Below are 18,343 nucleotides of genomic sequence, written 5' to 3'. Positions count from 1 at the left end.
AAGAAAGATGCGGATAATAATATTACAGCTAAATAGTAGCCTTTAGTTTATATGGCCTAAAAGTCCGTATCGCGTTGTTCGCCGGTGACTTCATCTAGCTTGCCACAGGCGGAGGCCACGAGACCGAGAATGGGCTGAGAAGGCGACAAAACGCGCGACAAATACTCCGGATGGTACTGAGTGCCGACATAGTAAGGGTTGGAGAAGACCTCGAAAGACTCCATACGGGTTCCGGTCTCGTCTTTGGCAACAAACGACAGGCCGGCCGCTTCGAGGTCATCGATGCGCTCGGGATTGACCTCGTAGCGGTGGCGGTGACGCTCGTAGACGACGTCTTCATTGGCGTACAGACGACGCAGCACAGACCGGTCACTGTACTCGCTCTGGAAGTGAGCCTCGCGGCGTCCGAGACGCATGGTGCCGCCCATCTGTGTCTTGTCAACCTCGGGCATGTACACGATGAACGGGTTGGCGGCATGCTCGTTGAACTCGGCAGACGTAGCATCCTTGATACCCAGAACACTGCGGGCGTACTCAATTACAGCCACCTGGAACCCGAGGCAGATACCAAGATAAGGCACTTTGTTCTCGCGAGCCCACCGAGCAGCCTGGATCATGCCCTCGATACCGCGAGAGCCGAATCCACCGGGAACAAGGATACCGTCTGCTTGGCAGACCTCCGCCCAAGCCTCGTGGAAGCGGACCTTGTTGGTTTCCGAAGTCTTTTCCTCAAGATTCTCGCTATCCACCCACGAAATCTTCAAAAGGCGGCCGCACTGGAGTGCCGAGTGCTCTAATGCCTTTACCACAGAGATGTAAGAGTCCTGAAGGTCGACGTACTTTCCAACCAGGGCAATAGTGACAGTTTCACGGGCATTGTCGAAAGACTCTGTCAGCGCGGTCCAACGACGGAACAGATTGGTGCCATTCTCCACCCGATCAGAGCTCAAACTGATGTCTGACAGTTGCAAGCGCTTAGCAAAGTAGTCCATGAGACGGTTTTCATTAAGCATGAGAGGAACATGATAAGTTGAGTTCACGTCGTGCACACCAAGAACCTGCTCAGGGCCGACGTGACAAAACATAGAAATCTTAGAGATAGTGGCCTCGCTAAGCTGCTCAGAGCAGCGGCATGCAATGATGTCGGGAGTGAGGCCAAGAGACCGCAGATCGCGAATAGCGGCCTGTGTGGGTTTGGTCTTGAGCTCACCGTGGATAACAGGAACAAGCGACACATGGATGAGCGCGAAATTCTGGTGACCGACACGGAACTGGAACTGACGGAGAGCTTCCACAAACGGAGCACTCTCGATATCACCAACGGTGCCGCCCAATTCAATGATGCAGACATCGGGAGGGATGTCAGAGCCATCCACAGGGATATGAGCGACACGCTCCAGCCAGTCCTGAATAGCGTTGGTCAAATGAGGAACGATCTGGACTGTCTTGCCCAGATAGTCACCCCGGCGTTCCTTATCAATGACGTAGCGGTAGATCTTACCGGTAGTGAGGTTGTGCTCGCGGGTCAGCGTGACGCCGAGATAACGCTCGTAATTACCAAGATCAAGATCTGCCTCACCACCATCGGCCAGAACGAAAACTTCACCATGCTCCAACGGAGACATCGTACCGGCGTCGATATTCATGTAGGGGTCAATTTTGATAGACGTCACGCGGTAGCCCAAAGAACGGAACAGCAAACCAGTTGAAGAAGCGATAACGCCCTTTCCGATACCACTAATAACGCCACCCGATACAATCACGTATTTCATTCTTGTCGATGGGAGGAGGGAAAAAATTTGAAAGAAAGCCGGAAAATAAATTATGTCAGCGTTGATCTTAATTGATGCATGGAAAGCGGGTCTGTGGGGCCTTGAACAATTTGAATATGGGCTATCTCATTGTTATCAGAAACTTTAGTTCAGTGCTCTGGCATTTTTAGTGCCCAGGTATTTTTGGGGGTTTTGATCTCGGAGTGCGTTTGTCCGCAATCTGCCGACAAGCATGAGCACCTGCTCTGTAACTGGTCCGCTCTATTCGCTTCTATTTACCGGTTTCTTTTTGTCACCATTGCGTCTTTTAACAGCTGCTCTTGTGTCAATACGCCGGCGGCCCTCCTATCAGCTCTAAGATCTGTTTGCAGGCAAGATCTGACTAACCAACCACCCGCTAGAGCATTGGTATGTCCGAATCTAGCCCTCTTTTAAGTGGCAGTAGCGCTGTATCTACGACAAGTGTAAACACCCGTGGCAAGTTTGGGCCGCAGCGGACGTCTTTTACCAATCAAAAGCTCAAAATCCTGCCGCAGGGTCCGGAAACGTTCGAGGACGATGAGCAAGAAACCCCGGCAGAAGTATATTCTCAATTGCGCCAGATCACCGATTCTGTAGCCAGAAAGGATGCCGAACGACTGGGCAAGGCCCATCGCAAGCTGTTGCCCCGTGTGACCGCCTACTGCACGGCCGGATCGTATCGCATGAACGAACTGAATCGATACCTCTCTGGTCGTACAGCAAATCATGCTGAGCCTAAATTGATTGACGAATGTCTCTATACTCCTTATACTTATTTGCGGCCCGGTGAGGAGCCTACGACCGGGCCCACTCGACTTACTGACGAAGGCGGCGAGATTGATACGTCGTACAGACGCAGTGATCTATTTATTTTCCAGTACGGCGTGGTGGTTATGTGGGGATTCCGCCAGGATGAAGAGCAACGGGTACTGCAAGAGCTGGCTCGTTTTGAGCGGGAGAAGCTGGCCTACGAGGACGTGCACGTCGAGGAGTTCAACTATTACATTACTCAATCGTACCAGCCCCGCATTTACAATGACTTTTTCGCCCTGCGGGACCATAATTACATGACCAAGCTGTCGATTTCACACGCCATTGCTCAGAGTGCAAAGATCTCGCTGTTTGAGGAGCTGGTGGACAATACGATCTCCGACACTCAGGATTTTCCCCTGGAAATTGCAGAAACAGGTAAAATCGACATGTCTCGTAGAGATATTATGAAGAGCATCGGCGAGCTTTTCATTTTGCGCGTCAATGTTAATCTGCATGGCTCGGTCCTCGACTCTCCGGAGCTCATGTGGGCCGAACCTCAGCTCGAGCCAATCTACCAAGCAACTCGAGGATACCTTGAAATCAGCCAACGGGTCCAGCTCCTAAACACCCGCTTGGAAGTTGTCAACGATTTGCTCCAGATGCTCAAAGAGCAGCTTGGACAAGTGCATGGCGAGTACTTGGAAATCATTGTTATCGTGCTCATTGCTGCCGAGATCGTGGTGGCTCTTATTAACGTTATTGTGGATGTATATGCTCAAGAGTAAGTAGACTATGCGATATAATACTCGGTACTGGCAATGACCTGGCGCCCTTTGAAGGTCCCGCTCAGACGCAGCACGGCATGCCATTCCGTAAAGGGCTTTTTAACTGACTCGGCAACCTGCGACAGTGCCTCCTGTGTGGTGAATTGGGTGTCGTGATGAGCAAGGAGTCTAATGTTCATCTCACGGCCAAGCTTCAAAATATCAGGAGGCAGGGCACAGCACTCGTCTGCGTCAATGTGATCGATATCAATATGGATTCCCGCATCCAGTATCGACGATAATGCGGTCGCAGACAGGTCCGCAATGCCATAACTGCGGGCATGGGGAACCAGCGAAAAAACTCGACGCACCAATTCGACCTCAGTTGCGCTCAGCGGCGTGTCTTTGGCGAACTCCGACCTCAAAGCAACAATGAACGTAGCCTCAGGAGGGACCTTGGCCGTGATCTCTTTCAAGATTTCCTGCGAGGGCTCGCCGTTTTCTAGAATAAAGAAAAGCTTCGCCGTGATTTCCTCGACTGAGGCGTCTGCGACCTCCGTATCGGCCGGCGAAAGATGGAATGCCTCTGGAAGAGATTTGAGTCCTGCAACTCTACCTGTGGATATCATATGTTTGTGCCCCGTGTTTATTGCTTTTTCGCCCCTTCACTGACTTGGCCAATTTTGACTAGTAATCACACAAGACGAGCCTACCACTATGGCGGAGCATTGAGCAGGTCGAGCGAGCAACAGCCTGCGAGTGCAGCCCCGGATTGTGCATAAAAATCACAACCAGATGTGAGGTGTCACATCGTGGCGCGAAATGCCCAGGCTTAGCAAAATCGACCCCACGCATAAGACGAGCTGCCAATCGCACTCGCAAGTCCTCTTTGGGACACCCACATGTGGGTCCTCATGCAGAGCTCGCTCTTTTGCATGACTCAGCGTCTAAGTTAGCATTTCGGGTCTCCACCTCAAGGGTTATATAAGTTCCCAAAAAAAATCCTGGCCTCTTGCCAGAACATAGGCTTGACGAGACAGGACCCCGGAGAGCTTCAATTTGCACGCTCTAACTCAGGCGCTTTACAATTCCCGTCTCACAGAGCACATTGCGGTTCTAGGTTGGAAGGAGTACCCCCTGAATCAGCCGAAACTTTTTACGCTTTTTAGTTTTCCGCTCCGCAACACGAACCTTTTATATATTTGTTCTTTCCCGTCACCGTTCACACTTTATTTTCTATGGACAGCGCAAACCCTTTCGCAGGCAACTCGTTCTGTGGTCGAAATGACGACCACTCGACAGCATTAAGCGGAATGCCCATTTCGCCTGCCCCTTCTCCAATACCGTCGATGCGCCTCCTGCGCTTGTCGGATAATTTGGGCTCCCCATTGAGTAGCGGACCTCATACCACACCGCAGGACCGTATCTCCAGTATAAGCCGCATGTTTCGTGATCTCTCAGACGTCGACAAAATTGCTTGTATGCAGGAACTCTTGGGCCAGTGCGGCCATGAAGTTCTGCTTGCAACCAACCAGCTCATTGACCCCATGTTGAGACACGACCCATTCAAGGTTTTGCCTTGGGAAATCTCCCTGCGCATTTTAAGTTATATTAAGGACCCCAGGTCGCTGGCAGCTGCATCCCAAGTCTCCCGCTTGTGGTATCTGGTTCTCAGCGACGACACCACCTGGAAACATCTCTGCGAGGTGCACCATTTCCGCCGTTTGAGCGCAGCCGGTAATGAGATGACCCAGTCTTTTCTCAACCTTACCCGGCGAGCGTCCATGTCTTCACTGGCTTCTCATGACGAAGCGTGTGAGATGCAGGAAGATGACGACGAGACTAACCCAATGGCCATCAGCACAACTCCTCCATCTCTCCGGAATTCACAAGCTTCAAATACCAGCTTGAACTCGTACTCGTTCGGCCAGAGGCAGAATTCCGTGGCTTCGAGTTTAGGAAACATTGTTGAGATGATTTACAAACCCGAAGCTTCGCGCTACGTCAAACCTAAAACTTACAGATCCCACTTCAAACAGGAATACCTTCTTAGCAATGCCTGGGACACAGGTGGAAAACTCGCGGCGCGATACGTTTTGCAAAACTCCGACGACGTCATTGTCACCGAGTTACTTATGCAAGGTGGTTATATTATTCTCGCGTTGGACAACTCTAAAATCCTGGTGTTTAGCAATAACGGCCGCCTTCTCAGCTCTCTATGCGGGCACGTGATGGGTGTTTGGGCCCTGGCCCTCCACGCCAAAACCTTGGTCTCTGGTGGGTGCGACCGTGACGTGCGAGTATGGGATCTCAATACGATGCATTGCACACGTATTCTGCAGGGTCACACCTCGACTGTCCGGTGTCTCGCCATGGCGTCACCGAAAATTGCACTGTCTGGATCACGTGACCATTCCGTGAGAGTCTGGGACGTCCAACAAGGCACTTGTCTACATGTGTTAGAGGCTCATACGGGCGCTGTGCGCTGCCTCAAGGCTGTTGATGAGTATGCCATTTCAGCAAGCTACGACTGTACAGTGCGAGTATGGCGATACTCCACAGGCGAGCTTGTACATACGCTACAGGGCCACCAAGCACAGATTTATTCCCTGGATGTTTCTGGGGGCATTATTGCTAGTGGCGCACTCGATTTCATGATTTTCCTTTGGGACTTACGATCCGGCCGGTGCCTTGGCGTGTTAACAGGCCATGTTGCGCTAGTTGGCCAGCTACAACTTCGAGGGAAAAAGCTAGTGTCTGGATCAAGTGACGGTGCAATCCGGGTATGGGATATCGACAAAATGGTATGCCTTCATCGTATAATTGCCCACGACAACGCCATCACGTGCTTAAAATTCGACGACGAACGCATCATTTCGGGCGGGCCCGATGGTCGAGTTCATATGTGGGATTTAGCCACTGGGCGTCAGATCCGGTCCCTGGGGCCTCAATTCACAACCGTGTGGGGTCTTGCATTCTCTAATGACCGGCTGGTGATGGTAGGAAGCGATCACAGCAACACTGTGTTTGAGCTTATCAGCTTTGTTCCTTAGTTATTTACGATTTTTATTAAGAAAAAAAAATGGAGTTTTCATTTCATGTATTTGCTTCGCTTATAGGTTCTACCGGGGCAACGGCTGCTGGTGCTGCGGGCTCTGCAGGGTGTGCTGCGGGCTCGCCAGGTTTGCTCGGCTGCTCAAGCGCCGACTCGCTCGGCTCGAGCTTGATGTGCTTGGCAGGAGTGTCCTCCTTTGGTCGTAGATCCTCGTCTTCTGTAACATCGTCCCCATCCTCACTCATGAAATCGCTGTCATCTTCCATGGGGCTCTTGCGTTTAGTACCCGCCTCACCATCTCCATCCATCTCCACTTTCTTCAAGTAAGTTGCAGCCCGCTGCTTTTCTTTTTGAACAGTAGGAGACAGTCCCGCCGAGGGAACAAGCGCCATTTCTCGAGCATACCTCAGTCGGTCCTTTTTGTACAGTTCGTGATAGTCGTGGCGGCCAGCGGCCCCCAAGCTTTTCCATTTTTCGGAGAGTACCTTGTTGACGTCGAAATTGCCGTCTGGATGCGCCTCCTCGAGCTTGCGCTTTATATTCTCTCGCTCGGTGTCGCAGAATATTATGTAGGCATTCTGAGGGCGTTTGGGTAGCGACGGATCGCGCAGCGCCGGCTGCTTTTTAGTCTCCTTGCGTTTTTCCACGGGATTCTCGCTGGGCTCCCGGAAAACAGGTGAGTCCGGGGGAGATTCCAGCTCCGTGGCGACAATGTGATTCGCTTGAGTCTCCAAACGTTCCATCAAAATTGCTCGCTCCAGACGGGCCCTCTGGATCATGCGCTTCGTACGTTCAATGGTAGCAACTATAACATCATTGTTCTGTTCTGTCTCTTTTATTCTGCGTTTCAGGTCCACAGTTTTCTCTCGCGCCGCTTCCATGGTGGTCGAAGGCTCAACGTCAAGGGCTGCTGACTTAGCTGCGCTCGGTCCAGCGCCTGCGGGGACATGAGCGAAGGGGGGGGCGTAACGGGGTGAGTTGGGTTAGGGTACCGACCAGGCGAAATAAATTTTCAGGGCTCGGAAGATTTTTTTTTTGGCATTACACCATGTCCGCCAACTGTGCTAACGCTCTTGCTGAACTCTCCAAGTATGCCTCTAAAGATGGCGTGTGTGTGAATGACCTCATGGACTCCAAGAAGTCAGGCGGCCTCACCTACAATGACTTTTTGATGCTTCCTGGCCGCATCGATTTCCCGTCGAGTACCGTCAAGCTTGAGACCAAGCTCACCAAGAAGATCACCCTCAAGCTGCCCTTGGTCTCTTCGCCCATGGACACCGTTACCGAGGAGAACATGGCCATCCACATGGCTTTGCTCGGCGGTATTGGTATCATCCACCACAACTGCACGGCTGAGGAGCAGGCTGCTATGGTGCGCAAGGTGAAAAAGTACGAGAATGGCTTCATTTCTGACCCCATTGTGATTACTGCGTCCCGCACCGTTGGCGAAGTCAAGCAGCTCGCCTCGGAGCTGGGATTCCACGGTTTCCCCGTTACTGGTAAGTTATTTATTTTCCAAAAGATGTTTTTCCAAACTTTCGTTCTACAGCAATGACGGCTCCGTCTTGTTGAAACTTATATTTTACTATTTCTGATGGAAACCTTCTTATTCAATTTTTTTTGAATCTAGTACTAACAAAGAAAACGGCAAAATGAACGGTAAGCTCATTGGTATCGTCACTCGTCGGGACATTGAGTTCCACGACGACGACTCCACCCCGGTTTCCGAGATCATGACCCGTGACGTTGTCACTGCTACCAAGGGTGTTGATCTCGCCGAGGGTAACCGTATCTTGCGTGAGTCTAAAAAGGGCAAACTTCCCATTGTTGACAGCAATGGAAACATTGTCTCTTTGCTTTCTCGCACGGACTTGAAAAAGAACCACAACTACCCCTTGGCTTCCAAGTCTGCCGATTCCAAGCAGCTGCTGTGCGGTGCTGCCATCGGCACCCACACTGGCGACCGTGACCGTCTCGAGAAGCTGGTGGCTGCCGGCTTGGACGTTGTCATTCTCGACTCGTCCCAGGGCAACTCTATGTTCCAGTCCGAGATGATTCGCTGGGCCAAGAAGAGCTTCCCCAACCTGCAGGTCATCGCTGGTAACGTTGTTACCCGTGAGCAGGCTGCCCAGCTCATTTCTGATGGTGCTGATGGTCTTCGTATCGGTATGGGCTCTGGTTCTATTTGCATCACCCAGGAAGTCATGGCAGTCGGTCGTCCTCAGGCCACAGCCGTTCGTGCCGTCTCTGAGTTCGCCAACAAGTTCGGCGTTCCTACCATCGCTGATGGTGGTGTCCAAAATATTGGCCACATCACCAAGGCTCTCGCCCTCGGTGCTTCTGCCGTCATGATGGGTTCCTTGCTCGCCGGTACTACCGAGTCGCCTGGTGCCTACTTCTACCGCGATGGCAACCGTCTCAAGGCGTACCGCGGTATGGGCTCCATCGAGGCCATGGAGAAGACTGGTACTAACGCGAACGCCGCTACGTCCCGTTACTTCTCCGAGTCCGACGCTGTTTTGGTTGCCCAGGGCGTCTCTGGCTCCGTCATCGACCGCGGCTCCATCACCAAGTTCGTGCCTTACCTTATGGCTGGCTTGCAGCATGGTCTGCAGGACGTGGGTGTCCAGAGCCTCGACGCTTTGCGGGCCGGCGTCGACAACGGCGACGTCCGCTTCGAGTTCCGTACTGCCTCTGCTCAGCTCGAGGGCGGCGTGCACTCGCTCCACTCCTATGAGAAGCGCCTGCATAATTAGAATGTGTAGCTCTTGTTTGAAATATTTTATTTATCTGAAATTCCATAACGTCATGCTGCCCTACGGTCGGGCCAGGCTACCAGGCAAAGACTTCAACAATAGGGTCGGCAGGCGGTGGGGACGGGAGCGAACGAGAATGGCCCAACGTTGTAGACATCGCCGGCATGCGCAAGGGCTTCAGTGAGGTGGCGGCAAGCATCAGAGGCCGTCGAAAGAGCGTCGCAAGGCACATCGCGAGGGAATCTTTCAAGAATTCGCGACTGGACTTGAGCAGCAGGCAAAACCATGCTCATGACATCGTCTCGAATGATGGTCTCAACATGGACAGAATTGAAATCTTCGGACTTGGAAACCAACGCATTCAGCAGACGAGTAATGCCTGCCGCATGGTGCGCGTACTCTGAAGCGGCGTTAACCGAGTCCACTCGGTCAAATGAGGCACGCTCGGCCGCATCAGCCAAATGCTGCATAGCCGTGTACATGCTATAGTACTCCTGCTGGATGTTCAACGCATTGAGAACACCTTGATCAGCGGACCAATGGTCTACCATTGATACCATACTATGAACCTGCTCGTTTGCAGCATGAAGAGAGTGGTAGATTTCACCACTAGGTGAAGGAGGGGAAACATAAGGGACACAGTCGGGGTGCGAACGATCGTGGGCAGCAGCCAAAGCGAGAGTAAATAGAATAGCCGACTTCATCTTAAATAACAGTGTTGGTGTGAAATAAAGAGCGCAGTGTCCCGGCTTTTATCCTTCAGCTGAGCATGGCGCAGGAACCTAGTTCGGGCAAGTTGCACGACCAGGCATTACTGGTCATCTGCTTTGGAAAGAATGCGTAACAAGTTCAAGAAAAGGTTGATAATGTCCAAATACAGTGAAACAGCAGCTGCAACTTCGTCTTCGGGGTGATACTGGGTCATAATCATTTGAGTGTCCACAAGAATGTAACCAGCAAAGATAATAACGGCAATTACAGAGTATGCCATCTCCACATTACTCGAAGGAATAAACATAGCAACGAATCCAAACCCGATCAGGCCAAACAGTGCAGCTCCAAGGTATGGAGCATAGCCGGTAAAGTCGTAACGAGTTTGCAACGCGAACGCAGAGAGCGCAGTGAAGATAATCGCCAAAACAATCAGGGCGGATATAATCACACTTGTGTCGGCCGTGCTCGACGCAAACCCAACCATATACCCTTCGCAAACGGTGAAAACACCCAAAAATATCAAATTGATCGGGTACTCACGGCGCTTCCACATTGTCACAATCATCGACGCCAACCCACCGAACATCGCAACAAACATGACCCACGAGTGCGTCATGGCCCACTGCTGAACGCCGGGGTTCATGATCATGATCGCGGAGATCGCAATTGTGAGCACGAGCTGGGTGACGAGGATCAGGTAGACGCGCTGCATAAAGCGGTGCCGGATATCAATTGCACACTCGGCAACAATATCGCTCCACTTGAAATCATCAGGAATGTGGTCTCCATCTGTACGAGGAGTTTCTAGATTTTCTAACAGACCGCCTGTTGCTGTATACTCTGGTGGCGCTGTGGACATTGTATGATTAGTGAGCCTTCCCAGGTGTGGAATATCACGAGCTGGGCGAGCTGGTAGGAAGCTCGTTCATTTATATATAGGATTATAATTTACTTTTGCGTGCGCATGGACCCATCACATTTCAATCACCGAGTGCGTGTGACCGAACTACTCAATCTGTCATCAGCATGCAGGATGATGAAGCGTATGCCGGTCGGGACTTGCATCCGAGCTATGTGCAAGAACTAGCCGCCTGCCCTCCGGTTGTTATATCGAGATTTCTTTACCGGGTCTATGCGTTCCTGGCTGGGCTGTTCGCGGTCTCCTCGGTAGGCGCCGTCTCGCTGAAGTTCTGTTTGTACTTGCTGTTCGACGAGGCCGACACAGACAATTTGATCCCCACCGGTGTCGAAATAGCTGATGTCGTAAGTACACTGCTTTTGATCATTCTCCATCTGCTTGCTTGCTGTTATCGTCGCCAGTTTCCTGCGAATGGCCGCTTGTTGGTTGCGGTTGGAATGGCCAGCATCTTCAGCATTGGTGGCTCTGCGGCGCAGATAAAGTCAAGAGCATACTTGAACACACTAGTAACCATGGCATTTATGTACGGATCGGCCTTGGTTTTGACGCAGCTGTCGCAATTCAACTTTCGAGAGCGCAAGGCCTACATATGGATCGCAGCAATCACAGTGGCTGTCTTCGGTTTGGTGACCCTGGTTCACCCTCCGTCATCCCTTTTCCAAATCATTCTGAGTTTAATTGGTGTTCTGCTGGTTGGGCCGCCGGTTTTGTTCCGCCTCTGGCAAATTCTCCCCATCGCCAGTACTGACGAAGACATACGTTATGCGGTCGACAGCTACTCAATCACATTTGTAGCGCTGCTGCTTTATTATATTTTTGGGAAAATATGCCGCCAAACCCATCCTTTATAACTCCATTTCATCACCAGAGCATGCTCCCTCTAGGGGAGGGTTCTTTATTAGTCAGCATTAGTGTTAGGGCTTTAGGGCTATATCGCCCCTCACGATTATCATCACTCTATCCACTCGAGGATTGTCTCATCCACACAATGGCCGACAAGAACGTTACGCTTGGTCTGCAGACCCGTGAGGGAGAGCTCGTCTTTGGCGTTGCTCGTATCTTCGCCTCTTTCAACGATACTTTTGTCCACGTCACCGATTTGACTGGCCGTGAGACCATTGCCCGTGTCACCGGTGGTATGAAGGTCAAGGCCGACCACGACGAGTCTTCTCCCTACGCCGCCATGTTGGCTGCCCAGGACGTTGCCGTCAAGTGCAAGGATGTTGGCATCAACGCCCTTCATTTCAAGATCCGTGCCACTGGTGGTACTGGCCCCAAGACCCCTGGCCCTGGTGCTCAGGCAGCTCTCCGTGCTCTCGCCCGCTCGGGTCTCCGCATTGGTCGCATCGAGGACGTTACCCCCGTCCCCTCAGACTCTACTCGTCGCAAGGGTGGTCGCCGTGGTCGTCGTCTGTGATTACCTTTATATTTTGTATGGCTCAGGATCGTTATCCTCCAGGAAAAATACACAACTTATCGCTAATAGTTTAGCTAGCAAAAGCGTACGTGAGTTACAAAACCATAATAACTATACATTAAAAAAAGAAATATTATTTCGAGAGGTTCTCAAAGCTGAGATTGTTTTCAGATTTGAAGGGCAAGAAAAAATTAGCCCAGGCGGAATATTTTCGAAAAAAGTCACCCCACACGGGATTCGAACCCGCAGTCTCCCGCTTAGGAGGCGGATGCCTTAACCATTTGGCCAATGGGGCTGACGACTAAGCTAATCTCAAGGATTTTGGGCATAAAATGCACGTGCCACACTATATACGGAGAACGCTGCCAGTGCTCATTTTGCTCAACAAGTTGGCAGTGCCAGACCGAGCACACTTTCCTCAAGAGGAATTCGTGTTGAAGTGTACGGACTGTAATTTTAGGCATAGCTCTCCGTTATCCTCGATCTCATGCCGAGCACTAATAAGACCCCCACCTCAAGCGCGGTATCGCCTACTTAGATGTTGATCAGCAATAGGCTAATCGTATCCATTCACTCCCAGCATGAGCGTTACAAGCCATCGTAATTTGGAGCCTACATAAGAATGTCTCTGAAGATTGTGATGCCTCTAGAGATTCGAGTCCTACCAAGCAGAGCTTCACGTCTGCCAAGGCCGTAAGCCAGGTTTTAGATTTTATGCGTGGCTCTCAAATTACCACATCTAAAACATTTTCACCCTCATTGTATGCGTTCCAAACCGTGCCCCACTGATATTTCCCCATGCGGAGGAAAAGTTGGTTGCATACGTAGCGTCGAATCTGCGTGATCTTAATCGCGAAACACAAGTAAACATAAATGAAGCATTAATTCAACATAATAAATTATACAAATATTAAAAAGCCGCCATGGGCGCAGCGGTTTAGTGGAAGATTTGCCGGAGCTTTGATTTCACAGAACGCCGTGAAAAGATAGGTCTAAGGCTGCTAGCGGAACTTTGCGAGCTCGAAACGGGGTGCGCACTGGCAGACCATTGTGGGGACATAACTGCGGTGAGAGCGCTATCGGCTTTGGGGGTCATAGCAGGTGGTGGAACAAGATACCAGTAGGCAGCGGAAGTCATATTGGTGAAAGATTTGGTGCAAAATGCTGAGTGGGTCGACGGATCACCAATGCAAGTATTTATATGATCCGGTCAGGTGAAATTTCACTGTCCGCTAAGTGCAGCTATCGCCGAACGCTGCTTTTAGACACCCTTCGAGTAGCGGCTTATGCATGCCATGCATGATTTTTTCCAGCCGGACGAGATCACGCAGATACCTTCCGTTTCGAGAAGGAGGCTAGGGGCTCGCGAATTGCGAAAATTCTACGCGAAACAAAATTCCGGATAAATATTGAATTCTTTGGGTGCATGGGCCGAACAATCACTTTTATTATTCTGGTGCAAAAGCAAATGTACAGAGTGTCCATATTTTCTGCGGAAGCATGTTCGTCGAGCTCTACGGCTGGGAGATTCTGGTGCCCACAAGTATGAAAGACGCTGTATTTAAGAAGGAAATGTGAGGCCCTCGAATCCAGAAAGTCTATTCAATTGCTTGATATTTCGATTAATGGAGTGGTATGAGCGTATGTCATTTGCCTGATTGCGCCAAAAAACGGAACCTGCATGCGAACGTGCATTCTCGGGTCTGAGACACCAATTTGCTTGGAGCATGGCCCAAGTGCAGAACGAAGCACACCAGGCAGGGGTGGGGGAGTGTTTAGGAGTCGAGCCGTGTCAATTATAAAAAGCGTGTGTGCTCTTTTTTTCCCCCTGTTCCCTTATTTGAATCTAGTATTTGTTATGAACCAAATAAAACGACGGATGCGTATTATCTAAGTTGCTCGCTAAGGCAAAGTACTTAAACTGCCTGCCCGTCTGGCCTGCGGGAAAACACCAGAACCCGTATGGAGATCCCAGAGAGATTCGCATCGCCTCTTGTGGCAGGACATGCCAAATCGATTCACCAGAAAAATAAGTGCAAAAAAAAATAGTGGTGACAAGGACGAGATTCGAACTCGCGCATCCGGAGATATCAGGGAACTTAATTTTAGGGGGAACCTAAACCTGACGCCTTAGACCGCTCGGCCACCTTGCCTAGTTTAACAGGAAATTGGCATAGGTCTTGGTTTTGTTCCTAATCAGCGAGATTGCCGAACTTGGAGCCCAGATGGCCTGGTTTGATGCCGGTAGCCAAATTGAGCTTTTAAACGTGCTAAAATTGCACTTGTATTTATTTGATAGAGAAAAATAACCCCTAGCTTGCCATTTAATCCGGCCCGCTCGGGCGCACCAGAGCAACTAAAAATGCCGGCTCCTGGAAATAAATAGCACAATAGTGACCCCCGAACAGTCTCAAGGCTTGTGCCGATGCTAATCTTCTCAGAACCCCATCAAACTATAATGCCTCTCATGTGGGCACGTGCTCTCACAATGTAAGCGATGGTTGCCTAATGTAATTTGCGGTCTTCACAACGACAGCGCCCCAGACAGAGTAGAATGGCGGACGATCTAGAGCAGAGTGCACGTCCTGACCGTCCACGGGGTCGATCAATGTACGAGTTTGTTGTGGATGATTCTAACCTAGAAATGGGCGCTTCTCCCAAAGGGGCCCCTAAAATACCAGTTCGAGGGGAACGTCAACACACCCAAATGATCCGCCTTTTTGTGGCTGGTTTGACAATTATGTGTATGATAGTTTTTGGTGCCATTGTTTTCACCAATAAGACAGAAGGTGGTCAACCTGCTACGGCGGTACACACAGGGAGTACTTATGATAGTGGGTTCAATATGAAGCAAAACTGGGGAGCCTACTCTCCCTATTTCGACACGGGTAAGCCTTTCAATGGTATTTCAGAGAACAGTTTGCAGGGAATTCATACCCTTCCCGAAACATGCTCCTACAAGCAGGTCCATATCCTGCATCGCCATGGCGATAGGTACCCTGCTGGTGGAACCGCGGATAAGATAGAGGTGGTTGCAGAGAAATTGAAGGCCATGAGCAAAGAGCCTCACAAAAAGCTGGCATGGTTAAAAGACTGGGAATATGCTTTGGGACGTGAGCTCCTGGTTTCCGCCGGCGTTGCTACACTATTTACCTCAGGGAGCAAGTTCTGGGGTTCGCACGGCCAACTACTGTACAACACCAGCAATACTTCTTGGAGTTCAGGCCTCAACAAGTTCCCAGACGGCTCTTCGCGTCCCAAGCCTTTGCTGAGAGCCACCACTCAGTATCGGATCGAGGAGTCTGCCAGGGCGTGGGCAGCTGGGTTCTTTGGTACTTATGGTCATCCCGCTACTGACCCAGATACCCGCAAAGAGTACGATCTAGTTCTTCAGGTTGAAGAGATGGGATACAACAACTCTTTGGCAGGGTACTTTGCGTGCCCAAATGCCGAAGCCAAGAACGCCGAGTCAGGCTCGAAACGTAAGTGGAAGTGGGTTGATCATTACTTGAAGGATGCTGCCAAACGGCTCCAAACCTTGCTTCCTGGGTATGAAGATTTTGGGCCTCGTGATGCACTTGCCTTCCAGGATCTCTGCACGTTTGAGACAGCGGCCTATGGCTCGTCGCCCTTCTGCGAGCTGTTCACTGAAACAGAATGGCGTGGATTCGAGTACCACCTGGATCTCATGTTTTACGGTGAAAGTGGTTGGGGCAGTCACGTCGGTCCTGCAACAGGACTAGCATGGCTCGAAGAGCTGCACGCTCGTTTGACCCGTCAGCTCATCTCGGAGAGTCACAATGGTGTAAACACTACATTGACGAGCGCCGAGTCTACGTTCCCTCTTGACCAGCCGTTCTATGCTGATTTCACTCATGACAGTGTCATTGTCTCGGTGCTTTCCGCGCTTCAGTTCGAGTGGATCAAAAAGGATCTCTCGCCCAAGAAGATCAAGGTGCCCAGGCAGTTTATTTTGTCCAGGCTCACCCCATTTGGTGCTCGTCTTTATGTTGAAATTCTCAGCTGTGACAAGAGCGATATGGTGCGTCTGAAACTGAACGATAGAGTACTCAACCTGGGTGATCTCAAGTACTGCTCCAATGACTCGAGTGGTTTGTGCTCGCTCGCGGACTTTATCAAGAGTCTCGAAAGTGCTATCAGCTCAATTGATTTTGAAGACGTCTGCTACGCCGAGCACGACTGGGAAACCCCCAAGTTCGATTAATTAACTAGAGTAAACTTATAAACTATTGACCATGCTCGGACCCGGTGCTCGGCATATGCTCACGAGCGGCGAGCACATACCCTCGGCTTACCTTATCGACTGGTCGACTGTAATTGCGGGGGAAATGGCGGAGCCGGCAACTAACTCGGTACGGTCCCTAGCGACTGAGTCGTATAACAATGCAGCGCGGTTGTTTGTGAATAGAGAAGTTAAGGAGAGTTTCCAGCAGCTCTCGCCACTGCTGGCCAAGGCGAAGGTCCTGTTAGCATCAAATCAGATTTCCCGGCAAACGCTATCGAAGATGTTTTCGCTGTACTTTTCAATTATTGATACGCAGTACGGGCGTGTGAAAGACGAGAAATTCTATTACGACTCTCGCGCAAAGCTCGTCAAGAAGCTCAAACATGGCGAATTGTGGGGCGAGGTTGCCACTGCATTTGGCAGTATCCCCAGCGTGCCGCCCGGTGTTATTTTATCACTTCTCAATCTCACGCTGAAACGCGAAGGGGATCTGAAGAAAGCAGAGGCGTTCGTTGAAGAGTATTTGGCGCAGCTGTCTCTTGACGGTTTACCCCAAGCAGAATTTCGGTTGATCCAGCAGGTTGTTGAGATGTTCGCAAAGGTATTAATTAGCGATAATCAAGCCGATTATGCCAAAGAAGTTATTGCAAACAACACCCGGCTTTATACAGCGTCAGAACGAGAGTTAGTTCTGTCGAACGTCGAGAACTACGAGCGGGAGCTCATTGCAGAGCAGGATAGATTGAAAGCTGAGGCCGAAGAGCTACGAAAACGCGAAAACGAACGATTAGTTCAGGCCCTCGAAGCAGATGAGGCGAGAGCCAAAGCTGAAGAGGCGGAGGGCAAAGAGAAGCCCAGAGCCTCGACCCCGCCCGAGGCTTTGATTCCATCTGCTCCCCGTAGAGTGACGAGACAGCAGCAAAATCTGCTGGAATACTGGAAAGACGTGTTCAAGCAGTACATACGGCGTCATGGATTGATCAATGCCCTGTTAATTCTGCTCGTAATCCTCTCGGCCGGCATCAACCGCCAAGCCAGAGGGCGGATCGGGGACGGAACCCGCTGGCTGTGGGCAGCGGTGAAGCAGAGCGCAGCAATGGTTTTTACAGTGACTTATTTGTAGTAGAGAGAGGTATATTCATTTCAGCTACAACATCCTTTTTTAGGGGCATGCGTTACTATCTACCGGTACGCAAACATGATATTAAAAATCTTAGATAGAAGCCGGTTAGACCTTGAAGGCACGGGACTTCCGGCGACCACGAGCACGCTCGAACTTGCGGCCCTTGGACATGATGCGAGGAGCCTTACCCTTGTGGGGACCGAAGCCAAAGTGGCGGACGGCCTCGCGGTGGGAGCGGGGGCCACGGAGCAGAAGAGTGTTCTGGCCGGTGGGGGCACGGCGGGCAAGCTCATCAAGAGTGAGGACCTCACCGCCAGCCTTGAGGATGCGGGCACGGGCACCCTCGGTGAAGCGGAGAGCAGCGACGGTGACCTTGGGGGTCTCGAAGAGACGGTTGTCGTCGGTGACGGTACCAACAACGACAACGGTCTTGTTCTCGGCACCCTTCTGCTGGAGAGCACGGGAGATGGCCGAAAGAGACACGGGAGGGCGGTTGATCTTGGACAGGAACAGGGACTTGAGAATGACCTTGTTGAAGCCAGATTCGGTGCGGCGAGCGAGGAAGCGGTAGAGCTTCACGAGCAAACGCAGGTAAGGATTCTGAGACTTGGGCTCCGTGCGGTGACCGCTGCGGGCGTGCTGTTTGGTGAAGTGGTCCTTAGCCATTGTCGGGTTGGTCTTCGAGCAGAGTTGGAAAATGATACTCATAATTGTGTTGTGATGGGTTTAGGGCCAAGCCCTAGCTGGAATCACGTGAACTGAAGGGGGTCGCCGCGGCGGACCGCTCTGTCTGTGCTGTTCAC

At 51.1% G+C, this 18,343-nt stretch overlaps 13 protein-coding genes across 13 annotated transcripts; 7 read left to right on the top strand and 6 right to left on the bottom strand.

Annotated features, from left to right (window-relative positions):
• Positions 1-56: 56 nt before the first annotated feature.
• Positions 57-1,772, bottom strand: B9G98_01603 (CTP synthase; the record flags this gene model as incomplete). Its single annotated transcript, XM_024808161.1, has 1 exon — positions 57-1,772. One exon carries the CDS (start codon positions 1,770-1,772, stop codon positions 57-59), a length of 1,716 nt encoding a protein of 571 aa, XP_024663929.1.
• A 410-nt stretch (positions 1,773-2,182) lies between these two features.
• On the top strand, positions 2,183-3,331 carry B9G98_01602 (Sporulation protein RMD1; the record flags this gene model as incomplete). Its single annotated transcript, XM_024808160.1, has 1 exon — positions 2,183-3,331. The coding sequence occupies one exon, from the start codon at positions 2,183-2,185 to the stop codon at positions 3,329-3,331; it is 1,149 nt and encodes a 382-aa protein (XP_024663928.1).
• Positions 3,332-3,336: 5 nt separating this feature from the next.
• B9G98_01601 (hypothetical protein) lies at positions 3,337-3,939 on the bottom strand (the record flags this gene model as incomplete). Its single annotated transcript, XM_024808159.1, has 1 exon — positions 3,337-3,939. One exon carries the CDS (start codon positions 3,937-3,939, stop codon positions 3,337-3,339), a length of 603 nt encoding a protein of 200 aa, XP_024663927.1.
• A 609-nt stretch (positions 3,940-4,548) lies between these two features.
• On the top strand, positions 4,549-6,363 carry B9G98_01600 (F-box/WD repeat-containing protein 7; the record flags this gene model as incomplete). The annotated part of the gene is made up of 1 exon (XM_024808158.1): positions 4,549-6,363. One exon carries the CDS (start codon positions 4,549-4,551, stop codon positions 6,361-6,363), a length of 1,815 nt encoding a protein of 604 aa, XP_024663926.1.
• Positions 6,364-6,406: 43 nt separating this feature from the next.
• On the bottom strand, positions 6,407-7,246 carry B9G98_01599 (Non-histone protein 10; the record flags this gene model as incomplete). The annotated part of the gene is made up of 1 exon (XM_024808157.1): positions 6,407-7,246. The coding sequence occupies one exon, from the start codon at positions 7,244-7,246 to the stop codon at positions 6,407-6,409; it is 840 nt and encodes a 279-aa protein (XP_024663925.1).
• A 167-nt stretch (positions 7,247-7,413) lies between these two features.
• B9G98_01598 (Inosine-5'-monophosphate dehydrogenase) lies at positions 7,414-9,121 on the top strand (the record flags this gene model as incomplete). The annotated part of the gene is made up of 2 exons (XM_024808156.1): positions 7,414-7,864; positions 8,007-9,121. The coding sequence occupies 2 exons, from the start codon at positions 7,414-7,416 to the stop codon at positions 9,119-9,121; spliced, it is 1,566 nt and encodes a 521-aa protein (XP_024663924.1).
• Positions 9,122-9,213: 92 nt separating this feature from the next.
• On the bottom strand, positions 9,214-9,825 carry B9G98_01597 (hypothetical protein; the record flags this gene model as incomplete). The annotated part of the gene is made up of 1 exon (XM_024808155.1): positions 9,214-9,825. The coding sequence occupies one exon, from the start codon at positions 9,823-9,825 to the stop codon at positions 9,214-9,216; it is 612 nt and encodes a 203-aa protein (XP_024663923.1).
• A 107-nt stretch (positions 9,826-9,932) lies between these two features.
• Positions 9,933-10,694, bottom strand: B9G98_01596 (Bax inhibitor 1; the record flags this gene model as incomplete). The annotated part of the gene is made up of 1 exon (XM_024808154.1): positions 9,933-10,694. One exon carries the CDS (start codon positions 10,692-10,694, stop codon positions 9,933-9,935), a length of 762 nt encoding a protein of 253 aa, XP_024663922.1.
• Positions 10,695-10,861: 167 nt separating this feature from the next.
• On the top strand, positions 10,862-11,605 carry B9G98_01595 (hypothetical protein; the record flags this gene model as incomplete). The annotated part of the gene is made up of 1 exon (XM_024808153.1): positions 10,862-11,605. One exon carries the CDS (start codon positions 10,862-10,864, stop codon positions 11,603-11,605), a length of 744 nt encoding a protein of 247 aa, XP_024663921.1.
• Positions 11,606-11,742: 137 nt separating this feature from the next.
• On the top strand, positions 11,743-12,171 carry B9G98_01594 (40S ribosomal protein S14; the record flags this gene model as incomplete). The annotated part of the gene is made up of 1 exon (XM_024808152.1): positions 11,743-12,171. The coding sequence occupies one exon, from the start codon at positions 11,743-11,745 to the stop codon at positions 12,169-12,171; it is 429 nt and encodes a 142-aa protein (XP_024663920.1).
• A 2,554-nt stretch (positions 12,172-14,725) lies between these two features.
• Positions 14,726-16,396, top strand: B9G98_01593 (3-phytase A; the record flags this gene model as incomplete). Its single annotated transcript, XM_024808151.1, has 1 exon — positions 14,726-16,396. One exon carries the CDS (start codon positions 14,726-14,728, stop codon positions 16,394-16,396), a length of 1,671 nt encoding a protein of 556 aa, XP_024663919.1.
• Positions 16,397-16,427: 31 nt separating this feature from the next.
• B9G98_01592 (hypothetical protein) lies at positions 16,428-17,540 on the top strand (the record flags this gene model as incomplete). Its single annotated transcript, XM_024808150.1, has 1 exon — positions 16,428-17,540. The coding sequence occupies one exon, from the start codon at positions 16,428-16,430 to the stop codon at positions 17,538-17,540; it is 1,113 nt and encodes a 370-aa protein (XP_024663918.1).
• Positions 17,541-17,645: 105 nt separating this feature from the next.
• B9G98_01591 (60S ribosomal protein L18-B) lies at positions 17,646-18,248 on the bottom strand (the record flags this gene model as incomplete). The annotated part of the gene is made up of 1 exon (XM_024808149.1): positions 17,646-18,248. One exon carries the CDS (start codon positions 18,246-18,248, stop codon positions 17,646-17,648), a length of 603 nt encoding a protein of 200 aa, XP_024663917.1.
• Positions 18,249-18,343: the final 95 nt, after the last annotated feature.

Source organism: Wickerhamiella sorbophila, assembly GCF_002251995.1.
Source record: "Wickerhamiella sorbophila strain DS02 chromosome Unknown contig1, whole genome shotgun sequence".
Taxonomy (NCBI): Eukaryota; Fungi; Ascomycota; class Dipodascomycetes; order Dipodascales; family Trichomonascaceae; genus Wickerhamiella; species Wickerhamiella sorbophila.
The sequence above is the reverse complement of the archived record's forward strand: the minus strand, read 5'-3'. Positions and strand labels throughout refer to the sequence as shown.